Raw genomic sequence first — 22,717 nt, forward strand, 5'->3', positions numbered from 1 at the left:
CACTAACTAAAAACACCATTTGCATGTGTGAATCAGATGTCATTTAATAATTTGTTATAAATGCTCATATCTAGTATTAATTTGTGAACCAAAGATACTGCAAGTTCTTGTTACAATCAAACAACAATACATAAATAATACTGAGACCAAATGTTATGATTATGAACAACATGGATTTATTAATTAAAGTGCATTTATTTGATTATGATTTTGATACTTCACAGTATCAATCCCTCTCTGGATGTCATCAACCACCAATCAGAGCTCAGTTATACAGCTACACAGACGTGCACAGCTACTCAGACTGAAGGAGAATGTAAGGGTCTACCTTTCTTTTAGGAACTGAGAAGCATGATCTTTAAAAAATTCAGCAAGTCTGTGCAGTAATCTTTCCATAAATTGTATGTCTGGGAATATTCTTTCCACAAAGATATCTTTCTGCGTAAAAACTATGAATTCACAGAATTGGCAGCCTGTCACCATAAGTTGTCCTTGTATTTGCACATAATAGTCGTGCGTCTTCTTCAATGAAATACTGCCCCCCTCATCTTTGTGTAAACAGAAATCTGGGAATTTGTCGCAAGCCTCCAATATCAAACAGTTTCTTGCCTTATAAGGACATTTCACTTCGACTATCCCACTCTCGCCATTGTCACACAACTTCCCGTCAGGTGTGGCTCCTAAAAAATCAAACTCTGAATTGACAACAAGACCACACTCTTGAAAATGTCTGGCGGGATAAACCTCCAGATATTTGGCCTTGGCCTTTGCCTCATTCCTTTTCCCATACTCCAAAGCCGGGGCACAAATGGATGTTAACCGGAAAACACTCTCCAGAAATGTTGTTGTTGGGGCAGATTTTCTGTTTACCGCTTTCGCAAAGTTTGAAGCAGTCAGTCGTGACCTCCGCTCTTCAAACCAGTCATTTGACAGAGCCTGGGCCCGAGTGCGTTCTTCCAGTGCTACCAGGTTTGTGTCTGCAGTATTCAGATCTTTGTAGATCGCTGGAAGCTTCACTGGAGATGGCTGGTGCGGAATCGGGTCTGTTTTCTTCTTGAGATTTCTTGTCTGTAGAATAAAAGCAAAATGTTATTATTGTGATGTCATGTATATGTGGAAACTCCCTAACAATAATTGTAATATTTCTGTTTCCAGGGGTTTGCCCTTTAGAAGTATTGGGCACTGCTGTGGAAGGTGCAAGATTGAAGTCAGAGCTGGAGAAGAAGAAGAGGACGATAACCTGGTTGAGAGGGCAGCTTGGTTTCTCAAAGCATTCTCCTGTGTCTGTTTGTGGTCTTGGGGAAATTCCTTGTGGTAGGTCGGCTGAGCCCTTTGGGAAGTGTATCCGTGCACTTGCACACTTTAACCTTAGACCTGGATACTTCCCGTGGGGGTCTGGTGACACTAACCCTAACTAACCTTACTGTCATGCACTTGTCCTAATAAACTAACCTACACTCAGGGGTGTAAAAAGTACCCATAAATTATACTTAAGTGAAAGTATGGGTACCGTCTCAAAATCTGACTCAAGTAAAAGTCAACGTATCTGGCTAAAAACACACTTGAGTAAAAGTAAAAAAGTCCTACTTTTAAATGTACTTAAGTACTAAAAAGTAAAAGTACATTTTTTTTAAAGGGATAGACCAGGGGTCTCAAACTCATTCCATCGTGGGCCAAGTTTTCATTTTAACTATACATTGCACCAGGTGAGTTAGTTGAAGAGGTGAGCCAATTAGTGAAATCATCAGCTGGTGTTTAGGCAAAGCTGGAATGAAACCAAGCATACACTCTGCCAACAATGGAATGTGTTCTGCGATAGACAATGCTGAAATGAAAGAACAGAGGACACTTTTTTTGGATTAAAATTATTTAATGCACTTCTCCATTGAAGGTAAACTAACATGGACGGAATTCACATCACAGCATGAATAATATCACAATATTAAAAACAGAATGGTGTATCCTGAATAATATCACAATATTAACCACAGCATACTGGATTATCTGAATAATATCACAATATTAAAGGCAGAATACTGGAGTACCCTGAATAATATCACAATATTAAAGACAGAATACTGGAGTACCCTGAATAATATCACAATATTAAAGACACTAATACTGTAGTACCCTGAATAATATCACAATATTAACCACAGCATAATGCGGATCTGACTGTCTATTCTTCTGATAGCAGGTGTTTAATCAAAGATCCCCGCTTTCTAGTGTTGCACAAGGACCAATCAGCATGGGTATGGGCGGGTTCATTTTCCATTGATGGGGATTTGATTACTGTTTACCTGTGGTCACAGGATTAATAACATTAACGTTAGTTCTGCCAGATAAACAATTAAAATATACTAATTAAAATGGTTGGACCTGTGAGATTTGTACTTTGTACTTTGTAGGTCTGCATTTTATATGTAAGGAGTAAAAACTATGTTTTTTTTCTCTGAAATGTAATGGAGTAAAAGTACAAAGTATACAAACCTAATAATACTCTAGTAAAGTACAAATCCCCCAAAACAGTACTTAAGTATTGTAACAAAGTACAATTACTCAAGTACTTTACACCCCTGCCTACACTGTAGCACTCAACACTTTGATGAACATTGTTACTCAGCTGATAGAGTTGTGCCCTTCCTGATGACTTGTCGTACAGAACTTGTAAGTCGCTTTGGACTTCATTGGCGTCATTTAAACAGAGTACAGGCACTTCTGATATTACGACCAGGCATGCAGTCGTGCACACACGCGGTTACACGGCGTGTTAGTAGGTCACTCAGGGCAGAAGTGCGCGCAATGATGTGCACGCGCGCACTCGTCGCGCCGTGTGATAAGTACCCGGCCGTTGTAGAAAGCAATGAAGCTACCCGGCCTAGACTTTGCATAATAATAGGATACCTACGAGAAGTGCCAAAACAAAATACAAGCCCTGGCTGTAGGCTATTGGTGGGGGGCTGCTTGATCTCCCGACTGGAAGGATGAGACAAGTTGTGCTTCAGTCTGAAGGAAACTGTCCTTCTGTAAAATAACTCTAAATTACATTGTTAATTTAGTTTGTATTTACTTTTCTAGTTTAAGTTAATTCAATTAAAGAAATTGTAACTACAATTATATTTAAAACATTGTTATGCATAATAATCATCTGTTCTGTGCGCAACTGAGGGCACATGTATGCGCATGGACGCGCGTGCGCGTGGTGTGTGGGCAGTTCCCATATTACGACTGCATCACTGATTACGACTGCACCCCTGGTCACAGCCAGCAAAAGGAACGTCGTCCAACTTTCTAGAGTACTCCATCTTTGATAAAAGTTGTTTGCTAAGGTAGAGAAACGAACTGCGTTCTGCTTGATTGATTGATTGATTGAAAACTTTATTAACAGATTGCAGAATGGGTACAGTACAGTACAGCTCAATACATACAATTGTTAAGGGGATGCAGACCAGAGAAAGACTTTCGTCTTGTTTACATCAGGGTCCCCCATTTTCAATTCATCGTAACATATATGACATACATGACATACAGATAGACAGTACTGCTACATCTATACATTTATGACATACCAGATTTGCAATTACAGTACTGTTTGTGATACAAAAAGTGTCCAGAAAAAAAGAGTATATACATTTGACGTAGAAACTGTACATTGGATTGGGTAGGTGGGGGTGGGGGGGGGGACTGTACATTGGAGGTGGTTGGGTGGGTGGGGGGGGGGGGGGGGGGGGTTGGGTAGGAGTGGGGGGGGGGGGGGTTGGGTATGGGTGGGGTGGGTGGGGGACACTGTACAACTGTACAAACAAAACTGTACATTGGATTATTGACAAGACCATACTTGGTAATTTACTGTACATTGGAGGGGGTTGTGTTCGGACATTTACAGGGGCCAGTTTTGAGTTGCAGTCTCCCTTAGGTGTTTTTTGAGAGTGTTTTTGAAAGTGGGTAGTGATTCACATTCCTTTACAGCTTTGGGTAGGGCGTTCCACATTGATGTGGCATAATTGCAAAACGTGTTTAGTCCCTTGTTTGAGCCGAATCTGGGTTTAACATGATTTGTGGAGCTCCCTCTGGTGTTGTGATCGTGGTATTCACTGACCTTTGGGAAGTATTTTGACATGTACATGGGTACCTTGGTCGCGTAGTGTATCTTGTAGACCAGGCCCATTGCAAGTTGCTGTACTCTGTCGTCTACTCTAAGCCATCCTAGGTTGTCAAAGTGGGCAGGGGTGAGGTGGGTTCTAGGAGTCAGGTCAAGTAGTAGTCTGACTAGCTTGTTTTGAGATGTTTGTAATTTGTTTTTTAGTGCCTTTGAGGTGCTTTGGTACCATGAGGTGCAAGCATAGTCGTAGTACCCTTGAATGAGTGCTCCTGCTAGAGTCTTCAGGGTATTCTTGTTTACCAGAGAGGAGATCCGGTACAAGAATCGCGTTCGTTGGTTGACTTTTTTTATTACATTGGATGCCATTTTGTCACAGGAAAGATTAGCCTCTAGGATGGAACCCAGGTAGGTAATTTCATCTTTCCTTGTGATAATATTGTCACCCACTGTAACCGAGAAGCCGTCGGTCTTGCTGAGTTTGTTATTTGAACCGAAGAGAATGGACTCTGTTTTGCCCATGTGTAATGATAGCTTGTTGTCGGCGAGCCATATGCAGATTTTGCCTAGTTCCGAGCTGAGGGCTTTTTTTTTTGAGGCCTAACGTTATATTTACCAAATTATTTGCAGTTATTATATTGGTGTTCATTAGTTTATCATTGTTTATTAGATTTATTGTTAAAGTGAGCAACACGAGATAGACTGGTCTTCATATAAGGTACAGTAAGGTTATAATATAGACAATAACACATGACACTAGATAGACTGGTCTTCATATAAGGTACAGTAAGGTTATTATAGACAATAACACATGACACTAGATAGACTGGTCTTCATATAAGGTACAGTAAGGTTATAATATATAGACAATAACACATGACACTAGATAGACTGGTCTTCATATAAGGTACAGTAAGGTTATAATATATAGACAATAACACATGACACTAGATAGACTGGTCTTCATATAAGGTACAGTAAGGTTACATAATATAATATATAGACAATAACACAGTGGATACAGACCTGTCTGGCTCTCCTCTCGTGGTCTTGACTCTAATGAGAGACGTGTCCCAGTCATTTGGAGTTGTGAGGTTGATTATTATTAGTAGTAATGTAGTTTGTATATTATTAGTAGATAGGTTGTATATTATTAGTAGAAATGTACAGTCTCCTCCCCACCGTATGTATATTTCTCTCCCACCCACCCCCTCCTAATGTACAGTCCCCTCCCCATCATATGTATATACTCTGTCAGGATCTATGGGTAACAGTACTGTATATTTGAATACCGTTTATGTCACAAATGTATCAGTACTAAATACCTGTATGTCCCTATGCCATAAATGTCATGTATGTTGTGTATGTCATAAATGTCAATATGAATTGAAAATGGGGGACCCTGATGTAAGGTACATTTTATTTATATAGTGCTTTTCCAGATTAAAATCACAAAGTGCTTTACAGGCAGCAAAAGGTTAATCAGAATAGAATAACCACACATGTTACATCACATACAAGATTGTAGAATACTTCAAAAAATAAATGAAGTAAAATACAATCACACATACACACGTTATATATACCACATACACGATCAATTAAAAGCCTCACTGTATAAAAAGGTTTTTAGACCTTGTTTAAAAGACTGCACACTAACAGCAGACCTGATTTCATAAGGTAGCTGATTCCATAGCTTGGGTGCTACGAAGCCCGGTCACCCTTGGTTTTCAGTTTGGTCCGGGGGACGACGAGCTCTCCTTGGTCGGAGGAGCGGAGAGCCCTATTAGGGCAGTAAGGGGTTATAAGCTCAGCAATGTAGCTTGGGGCTTCACCCTTTAAAGCCTTGTAGGTGGTGAGCTCAATTTTAAAAATAAAAATGTAAACAAGACAAACGTCTTTCTCTGGTCTGCATCCCCTTAACAATTGTGTGTATTGAGCCGTACTGTATTGTACCCATTCTGCAACCTGTTAAATAAAGTTTTCATTCATTCCAGGAGCCATGCTGTTGTCTGGTAAGATGGAGGTCGTTGTTCCTGCTCCACCATGAATTTCAGGCCAGCACTTGTTGCAAAGAACCCGGACACATTGAACCTGTTGTGGAATATTTTAAATTAGTCAAACAGTGAAACTGTAGAAATTCAGATGAGTCAAATTGTATCAAAAATAGAATAGTTTATTATCTGTTTTTATGGCCATAGAAAGATTATGCACAAGATGTGTGTTGTTGTAGAGTGCATGAGCAACTCCATAACTCTATCTCCCTGTTTTGTTTTCTAGGATAAATTACCACTATAATGACGTGTATGTGTCCAGTCTGAGGTGAGCAGCAGTGGTGACAGAAAGGCCCTAGCACTACAAACAACAGGATTGGAAGACTGGACCTCTACATGGACATATTATAGGCCTATAATAATACAAAATGTGTGGAATGCAATTGCTTGCCTTGTATTTTTTCTACTGTTGACCAAACTTCGTTCTTGGCTTAATTGAGTAGTATCAATGGTTACAGTATGAAATGTAAATGCTAAGAAATGCAGAGTAAACAGCTTGATATGATATTCACTGCATTTTCACATGTGCATGTATGAATGTCTTATATAGCATTATGATGTGTAGAAGCACAAGTCTCTCTGCCACTCCCCTGAAATGCTATTATATATATTGAATATAAATAGCCCACATATAATGTGGGCTGATTAATACAATGATGCTTGATTGTGTAACAACTGGTGATATGGCTAATGTAAAATAAGTCATAAATCTAATCATAAATGTATAGATGTAGCAGTACTGTCTATCTGTATGTCATATATGTTACGATGAATTTAAAATGGGGGACCCTGATGTAAACAAGACGAAAGTCTTTCTCTGGTCTGCATCCCCTTAACAATTGTATGTATTGAACTGTACTGTAGGCCTACCCATTCTGCAATCTGTTAATAAACTTTTCAATCAATCAGTCAGCTAGCACAGCTAGCATTTAACGTTCGAAATTGCCGTCATCGCCTAGTGATATAATGTAAATATTAAAGTAGCAGATATGTAAATGATATATCGCAACAGTGATCAATGCACATTGTATTAATAAGTACCAAAAATTGCTGTAACAGTAGTAGCAGAGCCGTATAATTAGTTCTGCCGTTCTGTGCCGTTGGCCTATAACTGTTCCGCAACTGTAAGTTACTTCCGGGGTAGGCCTGATTGGCCCCGACAGGCACGTGACGCGCAACTTTCTCTGCCGCGCGGCACGCTCCGCGGAGCGGAGCGGCAGAGCTTGCGGAATTATGTAACCGTCCTAATCCGCCATGATTTTCATTCGGCGCTTCAGCTCACCTGGCAGAGCAGCGGTCCTGCGATCCTGCGGTCCGTTGTTGACGAGTTCGAATCCCATCAAATTTTTTTTTAACGTGTATTCTTTCGCCGGTTAAGGTTAGGCATGGTTATGGTTAAGGTTAGGCATTGTTTCGGAGTTGGTTAAGGTTAGAACGGTTAAGTTTAGGCGCTGTTAAGGAGCTGGTTAAGGTTAGAGTTTGTCTTAGAGAATGGCAATATTCTTTCTATGGTTAAGGTTAGGCATGGTTAAGGTTAAGGTTAGGCATTGTTTCGGAGTTGGTTAAGGTTAGAACGGTTAAGTTTAGGCGCTGTTAAGGAGCTGGTTAAGGTTAGAGTTTGTGTTAGAGAATGGCAATAGACAGCCTATTTCCGCGCGACAGCTCTCAGCAGCCTCGTTGCGCGTCCTGAGTTTGCTGCGTCACGTGCCTGTCGGGGCCAATCAGGCCTACCCCGGAAGTAACTTACAGTTGCGGAACAGTAACACGCATCCGGGACACGATAGGCGGTGGTATTTGCCCTTTTCGAGCTCAGACCCATTCCCAATGATAACGTCAGGCTGGATGGATTAAAAATGAATGGATATCGCTAATAAAAGAAATAACGATTAAAACCAGAGTTTTCTCGGGTCTTGGCATGGCGAGTTAACCCGACTAATCTCGTGGTTGGCCCTGAATTAGTTAATAATACATGGAAAGATTAATAACACAATTCATATACAAGACGGCAGATGAAATCTAATATGGCTGGCATAACAATGTTTTTTTTCTTTGGTAAATGCTGTGTTAGGTTTTTGTGTATGCTAAGCATAAATAATATACATAATACAAAATGTTAGTAACATGTGGTGTCCTTTAGTAAAATGTAGTACCATGTAGTATCATTTAGTACCATGTAGTACCCTGTTGTATCCTGTAGTACAATGTAATATGTACTACCACTACCAGTACGATGTAATACACTGTATATGCTTTTTATAGTCTGACCCATTCATTTTCTACTTGACTGACATACTGTATGGATATAAGGAACCTGACCTGACTAACATTTGATTAACACTTGTGCTACAAAACAACAACACAAAATGTCAAGAGTTTGGATGCCAAAAACCTTTTTATGTACAAGCATAAACATTGTGTAACGAATAACCACTAAACTGATAAGCAGACATAAAGGAGAAGGGGAAAAGTAAACAACAAAAAAACAACCTTTGCAGGTGGAAGCCTCAACACGAGTACTTTAAGAAAATAAATCAAGTTCAAAGAACAGGACAACACTCAATAAAGAGGTATTATAGAAATAACTGAAATAAGCCACAAAGGCACCTCCTAATAACGGAGTTCATACAAATAACCTAAATAACAATAAAATAAAAGGGAGTTGTAGTGGACTAATGACCGTTCAAAAGGAAACAAAAGAAAACTGTCATAAAAAGAAACACACTACAGTAAAATGCTGAATAAGATAAGATAAGATAAGATATTCCTACAGGAATGCAGACCTACAGGGTCGACCCGGGTTCGCCTCCCGCTCCCGGACGGATTTATCGCATGTCCTTCCCCACATCTTCTCCCGTTCTCCCTCTCCTCTGTCGGTCCTGTGACCATAAGGTGTAAAAATGCTAAAAATAAATCTTAAAATGTTCCTTTTTTTTATTAAATAAAAAAGCCTGGCCGGAAGGGTAGCAAACACGAAATGAAATGAGAAAGCGGTCATAAAAAGAAACACACTACACATGTCCAGAGATGAGGGTAGCAAGTCTGTCCCTTGTTGCGTTCCCGGGGGTCTCATTTTGTGCAAGGGGCTCACCAGCAGGCTGAGGGTCGAGGTTATCCTGTGCCACATCTATTGGCTCATCATCTGGATCCAACATGTCACCGTTGTCCAGGCACACATTGTGGAGAAAGGCACACGATCCAATGACCAAGGGAGCAAATGTTGGACTGACCTCCAATGCCCTGAAAAGGGTTGACCTCCATCGTGTCTTCATCATCCCAAAGGCTCGTTCTATGATGGAACGAGCCCTTGAGTGACGGTAATTGAAATTCTCCTGCACGCGACCACGTACAGGTTCCTTGTAAGGGGTGATCAGGCACACTGGAGTCTCCAGACAGGGATAAGCCCCATCACCAAGGAGGAAGTACCCAGCGGTGGCAGGGTACTTACTGGCCACATAGAAGGAGCTGTTCTTCAGCACCCGGCTGTCATGGACCGAACCTGGGTAGGCCACAAAGATGTCCAGGAATCTCCCAGCTGAATCGCAAATGGCCTGCATGTTAATGGTAAAGATACCTTTATAATTTAAATAATCTAATCGGTTCCAGGAGGGGGGTTTGATCCTGATGTGGCAGCCGTCGATTGCACCCACTGCTTGGTCAAAAGCGGCATGCCCCGATAGCCGACCAAACCCTTGTCCAACTGCAGCCAGCTCCTCTGGAGGAGGGAAAGAAATGGCCCGCCCCAGGTTGTCATCGATCCGTTGGGCTATGTTATGGACAACCCGGTGCACTGTGGACTTGGGCACGCCAAATACTCTGCATACCACCCTATAGGACAGTCCGTGAGCCAGCCAATAAATGTAGATCAGGACTTCCAGGTGCTGACCCCATCCGTGATCCTGTTCCCTATGTAGGAGGTTCTGCACGCTGTTCATTGCCTGCCTGGTTAAGCTGAAATCCTGCTTCAGTTCCAACTCCACATTGAACCACAGACGGAGGATGGGCACATGGTGGTTCAGTCTGGCATAGGAGGCAAGACGGCTGGTCTGTAATGGAAAATAAATTGATGTATACATTAGCACTAGTGTGAAGTGAATGGGTTGTTTCTCATGAGAAAAAAATATCCGATATCAATCAATTAGATTGTAAATTAAATTAATAATTCTAATGAATAGTGATACTAATACCAAAAGTGAATGAATGTTGTTTACACTAGGGATGGGCATTTAAATAAAAATCCAGATAGATTGATCGCATACTATACAGAGTGATCGTGTATTACTCGTAAAGGGGGGGAAAAACTGTATGTATATGTTTAAGGAAACCAACAAACAGTTATAATCATGTGAAACAGATATGTAATTTCTTTTTAATTATTAAACTTTATTTTTTTAATATTTTTTTTTAATAATTTAAGATTGATTTTTCTCATAGCTACGAGTAATCGATCGATTACTCACGCCCATCCCTAGTTTACACCAGGGTCCCCCATTTTCAATTCATAATGACAATGACATACGCAACATACAGATATATATCATGACATTTCTGACATACATGACATACAGGTATACAGTACTGTAACATTTGTGACATACAAGATATGCAAATATACAGTACTGTTAAACAGAGATCCTAACAGAAAATATATACATACAAGGGAGAGGAAAACTGTACATTAGGAGGGGGTGGTGTCATAGATTTCATAGTTATATGAAATCATCATTATAGCTAACATGTTAACATTACCTATTGCGACTTTACACAATGCAGAAAAAAACATTTCCTATATGGTCTCTGTTTACGTTCTGCGAGCAGCAAGCGAGTCCTACCGTTACAACACTTGCCAGCTGACAGTGGGACGTTAGCTACTTGATACGTTTTGAGACAACAAAACATAAGCTTGCCAGAAACGGTTACCTACCTCGTTCAAACCCAAAACTGTGATCAGGCGATGAAAACGTCTTCTACTCGCAGGATTGCTGTTACGCAAGTGGTGAAAGAAGAATAATAAGGCGACTGCTACCGCTGCTGCTGGCACCGGCATGAAGGATGGCAAGTGGCAAGTGTTGGAAGTAAAAGAAGGAAAAAAAATTTAATAAAGAAGAAAATAAATACTTTATTGACCGCCTGGACAATTATTCTCAACAGAAGGTTACCACTGGGTTATAATAAAAACAACAAACAACCACTGGCAAGTGTTGGAAGTTGATCTGAATACAAACGATACGTCTCTCATAGATTTCTGGTAAATGTGAAAGAGGAAAGAACTGAAACGTGTGAACAGTTAATTCATAACTAGCGCGCTCTTCTCAATTGTGTTTCCATCGCGCTAACCTCGGTTGGCATAGCAACCGCCAGCTCCCAGGCATGAGATTGACAGCAAGAAAAATGCAGCGTGGGCGAGTTGCGTCATTACGCTGTCGGTAACTGTTTACGTTTGTGAGTGCTAGTGCTGTCCCATTTCGTAGTGCAATTCACCCCTTATGGCTCCGCTCTGAAGGGTGACTCGAGGGGTAGGGCCAAGCTGTAGGGCCAAGGGGAGGAATGGGACGCAGCATAACACTCCCAAAATGTAGCACTGAACGGCACAGGAAGTCCTTCATTCCGACAGCCATCAGACTTTACAATGCATCACTGTGCCTCACTGCATCACTGAGCACAGAGTGACAGTTACCATCTTCCTGGACTTTTACTTTTAAAACAAAATTGTCAATATTACACTTACAGTACACTTAACTCTTTGACTGCCACCGACTTTCCCCATCTCTACCGCCTGACGCCAGCATTATTGACCATTTTAGAGATGTTTGCAGACCCATGAAAGAATGAATGAATGAAAACTTTATTTAACAGATTGCAGAATGGGTACAATACAGTACGGCTCAATACACACAATTGTTAAGGGGATGCAGACCATAGAAAGACGTTTGTCTTGTTTACATCAGGGTCCCCCATTTTCAATTCATATGAACATCGTGTGTTCTGTATTATAGCTACAGTATGGAGACAATAGTATGGCTCATTTGACAGGCATTGTTCATAGTCCATTACTGACTAATTAGTTCATTTCTACACACTGTAGTTTGTTACAGGCTACACGCTAAACATCGCCCCTTTTTTAGGCGGGGTGGGGGGGTAACTGTACATTGGATTATCGACGAAACCTTATTTGGTCCCAAGAAGAGGGTCTCGTGTATTATTGGGTTAGGACATTTACTGTACATTGGAGGGGGTTGGGTTAGGACATTTACAGGGGCCAGTTTCGAATTGCAGTCTCCCGTAGGTGCTCTTTGAGAGTGGTTTTGAAAGTGGGTAGTGATTCACATTCCTTTACAGCCATGGGTAGGGTGTTCCACATTGATGTGGCATAATTGCTAAACGTGTTTAGTCCCTTGTTTGAGCCAAATCTGGGTTTAACATGATTTGTGGAGCTCCCTCTGGTGTTGTGGTCGTGGTATTCACTGACCTTTGGGAAGTATTTTGACATGTACATGGGTACCTTAGTCATGTAGTGTATCTTGTAGACCAGGCCCATTGCAAGTTGCTGTACTCTGTCGTCTACTCTAAGCCATCCTAGGTTGTCAAAGTGGGCAGGGCTGAGGTGGGTTCTAGGAGTAAGGTCAAGCAGTAGTCTGACCAGTTTGTTTTGTGATGTTTGTAATTTTGTTTTTAGCGCCTTTGAGGTGCTTTGGTACCATGAGGTGCAAGCATAGTCGTAGTACCCTTGAATGAGTGCTCTTGCCAGAGTCTTCAGGGTATTCTTGTTTACCAGAGAGGAGATCCGGTACAAGAATCTAGTTTGTTGGTTGACTTTCTTTATTACATTGGATGCCATTTTGTCACAGGAAAGATTTGCCTCTAGGATGGAACCTAGGTATGTAATTTCATCTTTCCTTGTGACAATATTGTCACCCACTGTAACTGAGAAGCTGTCGGTCTTGCTGAGTTTGTTATTTGAACCGAAGAGAATGGACTCTGTTTTACCCAGGTGTAATGATAGTTTGTTATCAGTGAGCCAGGTGCAGATTTAGCCTAGTTCCGAGCTGAGGGTTTTTTCAGAATAACCAGACTATACTCGGGTATGGCGCAGAAAGAGTTCATGTAGATCTCTATTTTGTACTGTATATTTATATTAGAATGTACATACATTACATGTGAATCACAGACCGTATTTTATTTTATTATTATTATTTTATTCTTAGGCTTATTTTATTCTTCTCAATTTTTTGTTATTCTTATTCGTGATTTATTTTGTCTACCTAAATGTTTACTGTGAGTGATTTGTAGTGCCAAAATGTCCCTCTGGATGATTAAAGTATTTCTATTATATTCTATTCTATGATAATTACGTATGTTAAACACCTTTAATTCAGGCCTGCATAGTGGTGTTTAGTTTAACAGCTCAGGCAAGGTATGCGTGTCAGGATTTTTGAGGGTTTTATCTTTACACAAGGTTATAGCTTGCCGGTCGACGACGCCCTGTGGCCAGAAATATGTTGGAGTTGCCAGGCGACGTCACAACTTTTGATGAAGTTCGATCTGGGTCAAAGGAGAGGGCGCTTAACAACGACAAGATAGTAACATTCTTTTAAGATAACACAGGATAGAAGCTGTGGGAGACACACAGAGGGCCAGTTGTTTTCTCAACACAGGAGCAGAGAGAACAGCGGGGGAGGGGGGAGGCCATACAGAGAGGTAGAGAGAGCGATAGAACATAGCACATGGCTGAAGAATATGGCTGGTTTTCGTTGTGATTATAACAGGATAATTAAGTATGTTAAACACCTTTAAGTCAGGCCTGCAAAGTGGTGTTTAGTTTAACAGCTCAGGAGAGGTATGTGTGTGTCAGGATTTTGAGGGTTTTGACGCCCTGTGGCCAGAGATATGTTGGAGTTGCCAGGCGACGTCACAACTTTTGATAAAGTTCGATCTGGGTCAAAGGAGAGGGCGCTTAGCAACGACAAGATAGTAGGGCTGTCCCCGACTAAGGATTTGGATAGTCTACTATGATTGGCCAAAATTAGCAAAAAAAAAAAGAATTTGAAAAAAAAAAAATATAATCTTTTTTTAAATATATATATATATATATATTTTTATCATTCCATTTGGGCTGTGGGGGTGCTTAATGTCTGACGGAAGGCTTCTTGTCCTCTGCAAAAGCATGCAATTGGTCCACTGATGGATACATCTTGATATTTGTCTAGTCTAGTGTGTTCATTAGATGGGTGAAATCCCCATTCAGTGCCTCTGTGCCTGTTTTCTTAGGCAGTTAGCCTCTGGTATGCGTGCCATTAGCGGTCTTTTAAGATACACAGGATAGGTCCTGGGGGGTATGGCGGTCGGGGGGGGGGGGGGGGGGAATGTCTACTGTCTTTTGTGGTGTTTTTTTAAAAATTTTACTCTGTATTTTGTATTTATTAAAGTTTTTATATTCTGTATTTATTATTTTTAATTGTCTTGTCATTATTATGATTATTATTGTTGAAGTACTGTCCTGTGTATTATTGTTGTCACTGTATTGTGTTGTGTTTAATTGAAAAATAATAGAAACATTTGATTAAAAAAAGAGTGAAAATACCCCACTTTGTAAAGAAAATCACAGATTGGGAATTTATGGAACAAAAGAGGAGGGAAAGCTGTGGACACAGAGGCATACAACTATGCTGCAACAGAGGAAGGACAACAAGAGAAAAGAAAGACAAGAAAAGGAAAAGTAACATACTGGTATCCTGATGGTCTATGGGCTCCTCCTTCAGCCCAGTGGAAGAATCCATGGGTGGGTCCAGCGTGTCCTGAGCCTCTTCTTTTTTAATCATCAGTAGGTCGCTGGGTGGATCTGGGGCAGAGGGAGACACAACTACATGTTTACAGTGGCATGATTTCCCCACTTTCTGAGTACAACCGTGAGTGAAGCGCTGGCCAGGGAGTATTGCAATCACTCCTGTCTGTCTGTGTATCCATATCAGCTATAACTCCTACAATGCTGATCTCATTTGGATGAAACTTGGCACATATGGCTGAAGGATATTGCTGGCTTTTGTTGTGATTATAAGAGGATAATTACGTATGTTAAACACCTTTAATTCGTTTAACAGCTCAGGCGAGGTGTGTGTGTCAGGATTTGTGAAGGTTTTATCTTTACACAAGGTTATAGCTTGCCAGTCGACGACGCCCTGTGGCTAAAAGGATGTCAAATACGTGAAGTCAGAGACATTGAAGCTCTAGAAAAGCTCAGACTTGTTTGGCCAAAGGACATGGCTGATTAAACGTAGGGCCAGGAAACACAATCTCTGGAGAAGGAGAGAATCCAAACCAAGTCCTTGTGCCGAGACCATTCATGACGTTCCAGTGGTTCAGTGAGTGGTGAGTGAGCACAGCTGTCAAGACAGCAGTTGATTTTAGGTCAATTCTAGTGAGGTGCCTTGCTCCATGGGATTTCAGGGATGAAATATAGCGCTATCCTAATAACACATTTTCATAGTAGGTGTATATAGGGAGGTGTAGTCTGCTTTTGAACGCCCCCGAGGTCCACCTGTATAGGGATTTATCATTGGGAAAAAGGATTATCGGCTATTGTAACAATTCTGCCTCATGAATATTGAAAAGCTTTCCATTTTTGCACAAAACGAGTTCCCTTCTATCACTAACATTATTGTTTAAGCATTTTTGGTTGAAATAAAATTTGGCGATTTTTTTTTTTTCGATTAATTGCAAATATTTTCATGTTGAGCTATAGATTGTGGATGAATACGCACAGACAGATACACCATGCAAATGTTATTGCTTTATTTGTTTTAAACAAGACTAATTAGAAATGGCCAATGGGGAATTACGTTGCGTTTTCAAGATGGTGGACCGGCCGGAAACAGCAATAACGTAACCACTACACCCACTACACCTCCCTATAGCGGACGGTACCCAGATGGGTAGGCTTTGCCCCCTCTCACAGGTTGAATGCCTTTCTAGTTTCCTGTGTAATTACATATTTGTCAGACTGGATGTTATTAAATCTTTAGACTAAATGTAATAGTCAAAGTCAAATGTATTGTAATTTCCCATAATGTGCAAGACATACAGAAAATTTTATTACGTTCCCCCCTCCCACGGTGTATATAAAAGATTAAAAGATCTCGACAATATAAACATAAAGTAACATAGGACACAATATACACACACAATATACAGGACTATATACAATATAAACAGTAGCTAAAAATGCAATGAAAGTGAAATAAATAAGAGGTAAAAGATAACTTTGTACTACTGCTGCTAGAATTTTTGCACTTAGTAAAATATTCTAGCAGCAGTAGTACATAGTAAAATAGATAAAGTGGCAGTGAGTTAGTAAAGTAGCAGTGAGCGTCTGACTGTGGGATGGTGTGTGTGTGTGTGTGTGTGTGTGTGTGCGTGCGTGCGTGCGTGCGTGCGTGCGTGTGTGCGCGCGTGCGTGCGTGTGTGTCAGTGGGGGGGGGGGGGGGGGGGGTCATAGTTCAGATTCTGTGGAGGCTGAGTAAGAGAGGGGGGAGAGCTGGGAGAGAGTTCAGCTTCCTGACAACAGACTTATGGATGAAGCTGTCTTTCAGTCTGCTAGTCCTAGCTTGGAGGCTCCTCATTCTCCTCCCAGAGGGAAGGAGAGTGAAGAAGCGTTGTGAGGGGTGGGTGATGTCGCCTGTGATACGTAGTGCTTTGCGGGCCAGGCGTGTCTTATAAATGTCCTGGAGGGAGGGGCGGGGGGCACCAACGATCCTCTCAGCTGTTCCGACCGTGCACTGCAGGGTCTTGCGGCAGGATGCCGTGCAGCCGCCATACCACGCAATTATGCAGCTGATGGTGCCCCGGTAGAAGGCTCCAGCTCCTCTCAGTTTGCGGAGGAAGTAGAGGTGCTGTTGAGCTTTCCTAGCCAGTGAGATATCATGGTAGATGCGCTATCCCGTACGCCTTCCCCATGGATATTGTTGTTCTCGTCATTCATGTCTGTCTGCCCATTCTAGTTATTTACTCCTGTTCTCTAAACTCATTCAGTGCCAGTCACGATGATAGTCGGGTTAACTCGCCGACCGTTCAGCGCCAGACCCGAGTATAGTCGGGTTTTAATCGTTATTTCTTTTATTAGCGATATCCATAATTTTTTTTTATCCATCCAGCCTGATGTTATCGTTGGGAATGGGTCTGAGCTTGCAAAAGGGCAAATACCGCTGCCTACGCCTTCCAGCTGGTATTGCACCCCATTGGGAATGGTGTAGTTTCTTTTCTGGGACGATCCGAGCCGTGCAGGCGGGGTTTAAATACTCAGGCGAGGTAGGCCTCAACAACGCACAGAACAGTAACCCTGCCCGCCCGTCAGTGTGTAACATTCGATAATGTGGTACAGACCTCCACGAGCAGTATTTGGAATGGCGATCAGATAATTGGATTATTTCTTTTGTATTACATCAGATACAAGGTAAGAACACTATATATAAATTTGATCGTTGATCTGATATTTATTTCTACCCCGATCGACGCTGTCTCTGTGTGTGTATGTGTGGCTGTGTGCCGTTGGTGGCAGGGGGGGGGGGGGGGGGAGCCCCGCGGTCCAGGCCACTTTTCATTCTTGCACGAGGAAGGATAATAATGATGATCTAGCATTGATTTCAGGAAGATTCTATAATCAGGCGAAAAATGACAACGTGTTTTGTGTATTCCACTAAAGGGCTATTATTGCGTCTTTTCCTGGGATTACTAGAAATCACCAAAACTATACTCGTATTCAAAACGGTATCAAACGGAAATGTACCGATGAAAAAACAATCCGTTTTGTACATGTTGACTGGAAGCAACTCACTGATAATCGACGGGTGTATTTGACCCATAGCTATAATTTAAGATATATTTTAAGCACTCGCAAATCTCGCAGTCCCCCCATTGATTAAAGCGTGGCGTTCTAGCGCCATCTCGCGGATTAAGCTCCGGCGCTGAATGAGTTAAAAGGCTTCTCTAGTGCACCATCTAGAGTTGCTGGGCCTCATTCATGAAGCGATATAAGAACAGACTTCGTTCTTAACTAGCATTTCCTCTTATTTTGTTCTTACCTGGGATTCAGCAATGTTTTCTTATTGTTGCTTTTCTCTCAGGCAAGACCAAATTCTAAGAGTGGTCGAGAGCACTCTTACCCAGATAAGAAACTCTTACCCGATGAGAAACATTAAAAAAGCCTATTAATAATAATAATACATCAGATTTATATAGCGCTTTTCCTAATGCTCAAAGACACTTTACAAAACAAACAATATAGTTTTAGTAGATAGATACAATAAAAAAATAATATATAAAAAGGTGAGAGAGGAAGGAGTTCATGGGTTGAAAGTAGGGGTGCACCGATGTATCGGTCGGGTATCGGTATCGGCCGATAAGTGCCTTGTTGACTGCAATCGGCCTATCGGCCGATAAGCTCGAATGTGCCGATGGCAGTAGCCGATAATTATCCATCAATTTGTGTAGCGTCAAGACAAAAAAAAGTTCACTCGCGACCTACCTGCACAACGCCGCCCCCGGCCCACACACACACAAGCTACTGCATCAAAGTTACTACTTATGATTAACAAGGCATTAGTTTTGTGGCATTAACATTATATAGTTAGTGTTACACGTTCATAACATCAGCATATTATTTACCCGAACGTAGCAAGCGTTCATACTAGCTCAGTTCCTTCCGTTGCTCACAGAGCCCTGAGTTTTACCCATTCTGCAATCTGTTAATAACGTTTTCAATCAGACACATGTATAGAAAGGCTTTGTTTTATTATAACATTAGTTGCAGTAAAATCATTATGCCTCATTTAAGTCATCCTGCGGAGCTAAAAGCTAAACGTCGGCCGCGCCGTGTTGTTGTTCTAGAAAACCTCTGTCGTCAAAATCAATGGCGGACAAAAGCAGGAGTAAAAAATGCAACACGCTTGCCGATTGGTGGTAACAGCAGAGGCGGGTGCAAGCGGTGTGTGACGTAATTGGCAGAATCGACTGTCAATCAAAATGTCATTGGTTGAGACAATAGTATCTCGCTGCAGCCCAGCAGGTAGACCATGCTGGGAGAACTAGTATCTAGCTGCAGCCCTGCAGAACATACTGGGAGAGAGATAGTGCTATTTCTTGATGTTTCCTTTTTTTAAGTAAGTAAAGAGGCCTATGTTCATATCGGTGAGCACAATTTGTAAGACAAATATACAGTAGTTTCATAAAAAAAAAAAAATTACAAAAAATATTTATATTTAAAAAATATTTAAAAAAGATATTTTGCCACAAATATCGGTATCGGTATCGGTATCGGCCGATTGTGTTAGTTGAACAATCGGTATCGGTATCGGTGGCAAATTTTCATATCGGTGCATCCCTAGTTGAAAGCAAACCATTGGTCAATTGCCCCAAATACGACTTTATAAACCCAGAACATTTCAATAATAATAATAATTATTATTATTATAACTTATTGCGTGCGTTCTTCTTCTGAAATGGATTATATATTGCTGTTAGAACAGTTAGATGCTGGCTGCCCAGGCCGTACGCATAGAACGCATACAACATCTCCTCTCCTCTCCTCTCCTCTCCTCTCCTCTCCTCTCCTCTCCTCTCCTCTCCTCTCCTCTCCTCTCCTCTCCTCTCCTCTCCTCTCTGCTCCTATAGTTCTGAGTGCATTCCAGTATTTCCCAACCTACTGCACGATTGGTTCTTGACAAGCGTCGTCAAGTCGTTCAGTATTGACAAAGCCTACTTTGCTGGAACGATTTATTTCGCACTATACAATATGCGGTATACGTATAAGTACAAGTATAAGTCTTTATTTGTCATCAGATTAACACACACACACACACATGCGATGAGCGACCCACAGGAACACACACATGCACTGGAGTCGCGAGTCGTGTGTGTGTCATTTTGAGATCTGTCGCAAATCGCTTCCTGTTGAATGGATCAGACAGCGATCAGACGCTGAAACTCGGCTGTTTTACACACGCCTCATTCACCTTATAAGGAGATGGTGGGCTTGTCTGTATGCAAATGATTGTAGCGCGAACGCGCATTTGAATTTAAGAATGAGTGGAATTCACCATGCAACCGACCTGGGTAAGAACCGATTACGACGTTAAGAACGGCTTTATGAATGTGGCGGTGACTTTTCTTATTGTTCTCTTAACAGACAGGTAAGCAAGAATATAAGAATAATAAGAGAGTATTGTTGAATGAGCCCCGCTGAGGCTGGGGCTGAACTGGCTGGATGGGGAGTTGACAGGCATGTCTGTGCGAGACAACTGTCAGGTATAGTTGAGTGTGGTAAATGGTTATTTCATGGGTAGATTGTAAAATTTGTTGATGGGAAATGTCATTTTTGTAAAATGTATTGATGGTTGACGTAAAATGTTGGTGTTGAGGAGAGGGTGACCCTAGGGTCCCTGTTTTATGGGAGGGGGTGTGACGACCCTCCCCCACATTGTTTGCTTGCTCTGCTTGTGTCCTTGTTTCACAGGATTGGTGGGTGGAGCTGGCAGAGCTGGCCTCATCAGGGCAATTGGGGCACACCTGGGCCGGTTTATACATGGAGGCTTTTTTTTGTCTTGTCTCTCTCCACCTGTTTGGTTACTTTTGTTTGTTTGGAAGCATGCTTTTGTTTTTACACTTCCAACATTCATGCACACACACTCATCCATGCACTGCCTACACCCTGATACTCATTCTTATTGGCTGACATGTTTTGTTCTTTTCTATAGTTATATTTAAATTAATTCCTTTTTGTTATTTCTTAAATTGTGCCAGCGTCTCCCTTTTTGTTACAAGCTTGAGCCAGCTCGTAACACTAACTTGAGTGTAGTCTTTTGAGAAGAGACCCAGGGCTTTCGATGGGCTTTCGAATAAAAAAAGAAAACTACATTTCCCAGCTCACGCCAGCCCCTGCTTCGATTTTTTTTTACACGTGATCTCAAGAAGGTGCTGAATGAGCTCATTGGCCATTTTTCAAGTCTGGTCATTTTTAGCATGGTGTTATTCACCGTCAAATATGAAAAAAAAAGTCAAAGAAATGTTATATTCTCCTTTGGTTCATCACAATTTACTCAAGCCTAGTAACGGACACAATATTTCTGACACTGGGAATTAGGGCTGCTCGATATTGGCTTTTTTACCGATACCGATATTGTCCAACTCTTAATTTCCGATACCGATATCAACCGATATCAACCGATACCGATATGTGCAGGGTTCCCCCCCCCCCAAAATTGAATAATTTCAGGTAATTAACTTGTTGTGGAATTAACACAACATTATGCATACTTTTGACAATAAATAAAATCAGAATTTGTTCTTACTTGCTTGCCTGGGTAAATAAAGGTTATAGAAATGTAAAAAAATTATAAAAATAAATAAAGAATATATATATATTTTTTTGAAAACCGATACTGATATTTTCCGATATCACATTTTAATGCCGATATCGGCCGATAATATCGGTAGGCCGATAATATCAGACATCCCTACTGGGAATACATTCCCTGATATCCATAGATGTCCCTAGATACCAAGAACATGCAAATGGCCCTTGTAGAATTGGAGCGAGCAATCTCTCATTTACTTATGTATTTTAGGCGGATTTTCTGAAAATAGGGCTAGGGCTTAAGAGGTTAACACATGAATAACTGAGAATTGTCAAGACATGTGGTTATACAAGACAAAGAAACGTTTTTATTATGTATTAATTGGTAGACAAAAAAGGTTTAACAGCCTTTTGACATGCTAAATATCAGATTTACATTGGATCTAGTTCTCATCAAATGTTGTGTTTCTACCTCTAGCAGAAATCTGTGGGTCTTTTCCATATTTTTTCATAAAGGGGAACTATCTTATAAATGGCCTTTTCCAGTGTTTAGCATTGTTTTCTAGGAATGTGGGTTTGTATCAATGGGGTCTATGTCTCTAATTATCATTTTGGCGCATTCGTCCAGTTCACGTCACGAGATTCTCCCTCACTGAACTAAGCCATTCTGAAACGTATGCGTACCTCTGACGTGTAAGAATTCTCATCTGCATAATAACGCTCCCTCTATGTTTGTAGCCACCAGACACATGTCAAAAGTCGAGCGTATAAGACGTGCATGCAATATAACGTTATGCTTCTCTTTTTGTTGGGCATGCTACCTAATTTACCTGAAGAAACTAACGTTATAGCTCGCTATCAAGTCCTAAATCGTGCAGCTGGGTGTCTGTCACTCAAATCGCATTGCGAGTATGGGCGGAGCCCAGCCAAAAACAGCTTGAAATCTTGAAGTGCAGAAAGTGGTGCTTTAGAGTACTTGATTAGAAATACAAAACAATGATTTCTTTTGGAAAAAAAAACTTACATAGTCTCACAGGAATTGTGTAAAATTGCCAAAATAGTGAAAGAAATAGTAAAACCGTTCTCCTTTAACACATCCAGTGCCGTTAACGTAGATCTACGTTTCTGTGGCCCAGCGGTTGAGTGCCAGAAACGTAGATCTACGTTTCTGTTACTGGGACTGCCTACCAGTTAAGATATTCTGGAAAGAAGTGACCCAGCAAT

General features: G+C 41.2%; 1 protein-coding gene across 2 annotated transcripts in view; it reads right to left on the minus strand.

Moving 5' to 3' along the window:
- Positions 1-242: 242 nt before the first annotated feature.
- LOC311234990 (putative nuclease HARBI1) overlaps positions 243-22,717 on the minus strand; it is a 28,103-nt gene continuing 5,628 nt past the window's right edge. The window contains exons 3-5 of one of the 2 annotated variants that reach the window (XM_084322300.1): positions 14,876-14,989; positions 11,075-11,181; positions 8,621-10,196 (exon numbers count right to left, since the gene is read on the minus strand). In XM_084322300.1, the coding sequence (XP_084178426.1) occupies positions 9,162-10,196; positions 11,075-11,181; positions 14,876-14,989 (1,256 nt within the window). In that variant the 3' untranslated portion in view covers positions 8,621-9,161. Of the gene's footprint in view, positions 1,069-8,620; positions 10,197-11,074; positions 11,182-14,875; positions 14,990-22,717 lie in introns of those variants that run through there. The other variant, XM_084322301.1, reaches the window with a different exon arrangement.

The sequence above is a fragment of the Notolepis coatsorum genome (assembly GCF_963971535.1).
Source record: "Notolepis coatsorum genome assembly, chromosome: 1".
Classification (NCBI taxonomy): Eukaryota; Metazoa; Chordata; class Actinopteri; order Aulopiformes; family Paralepididae; genus Notolepis; species Notolepis coatsorum.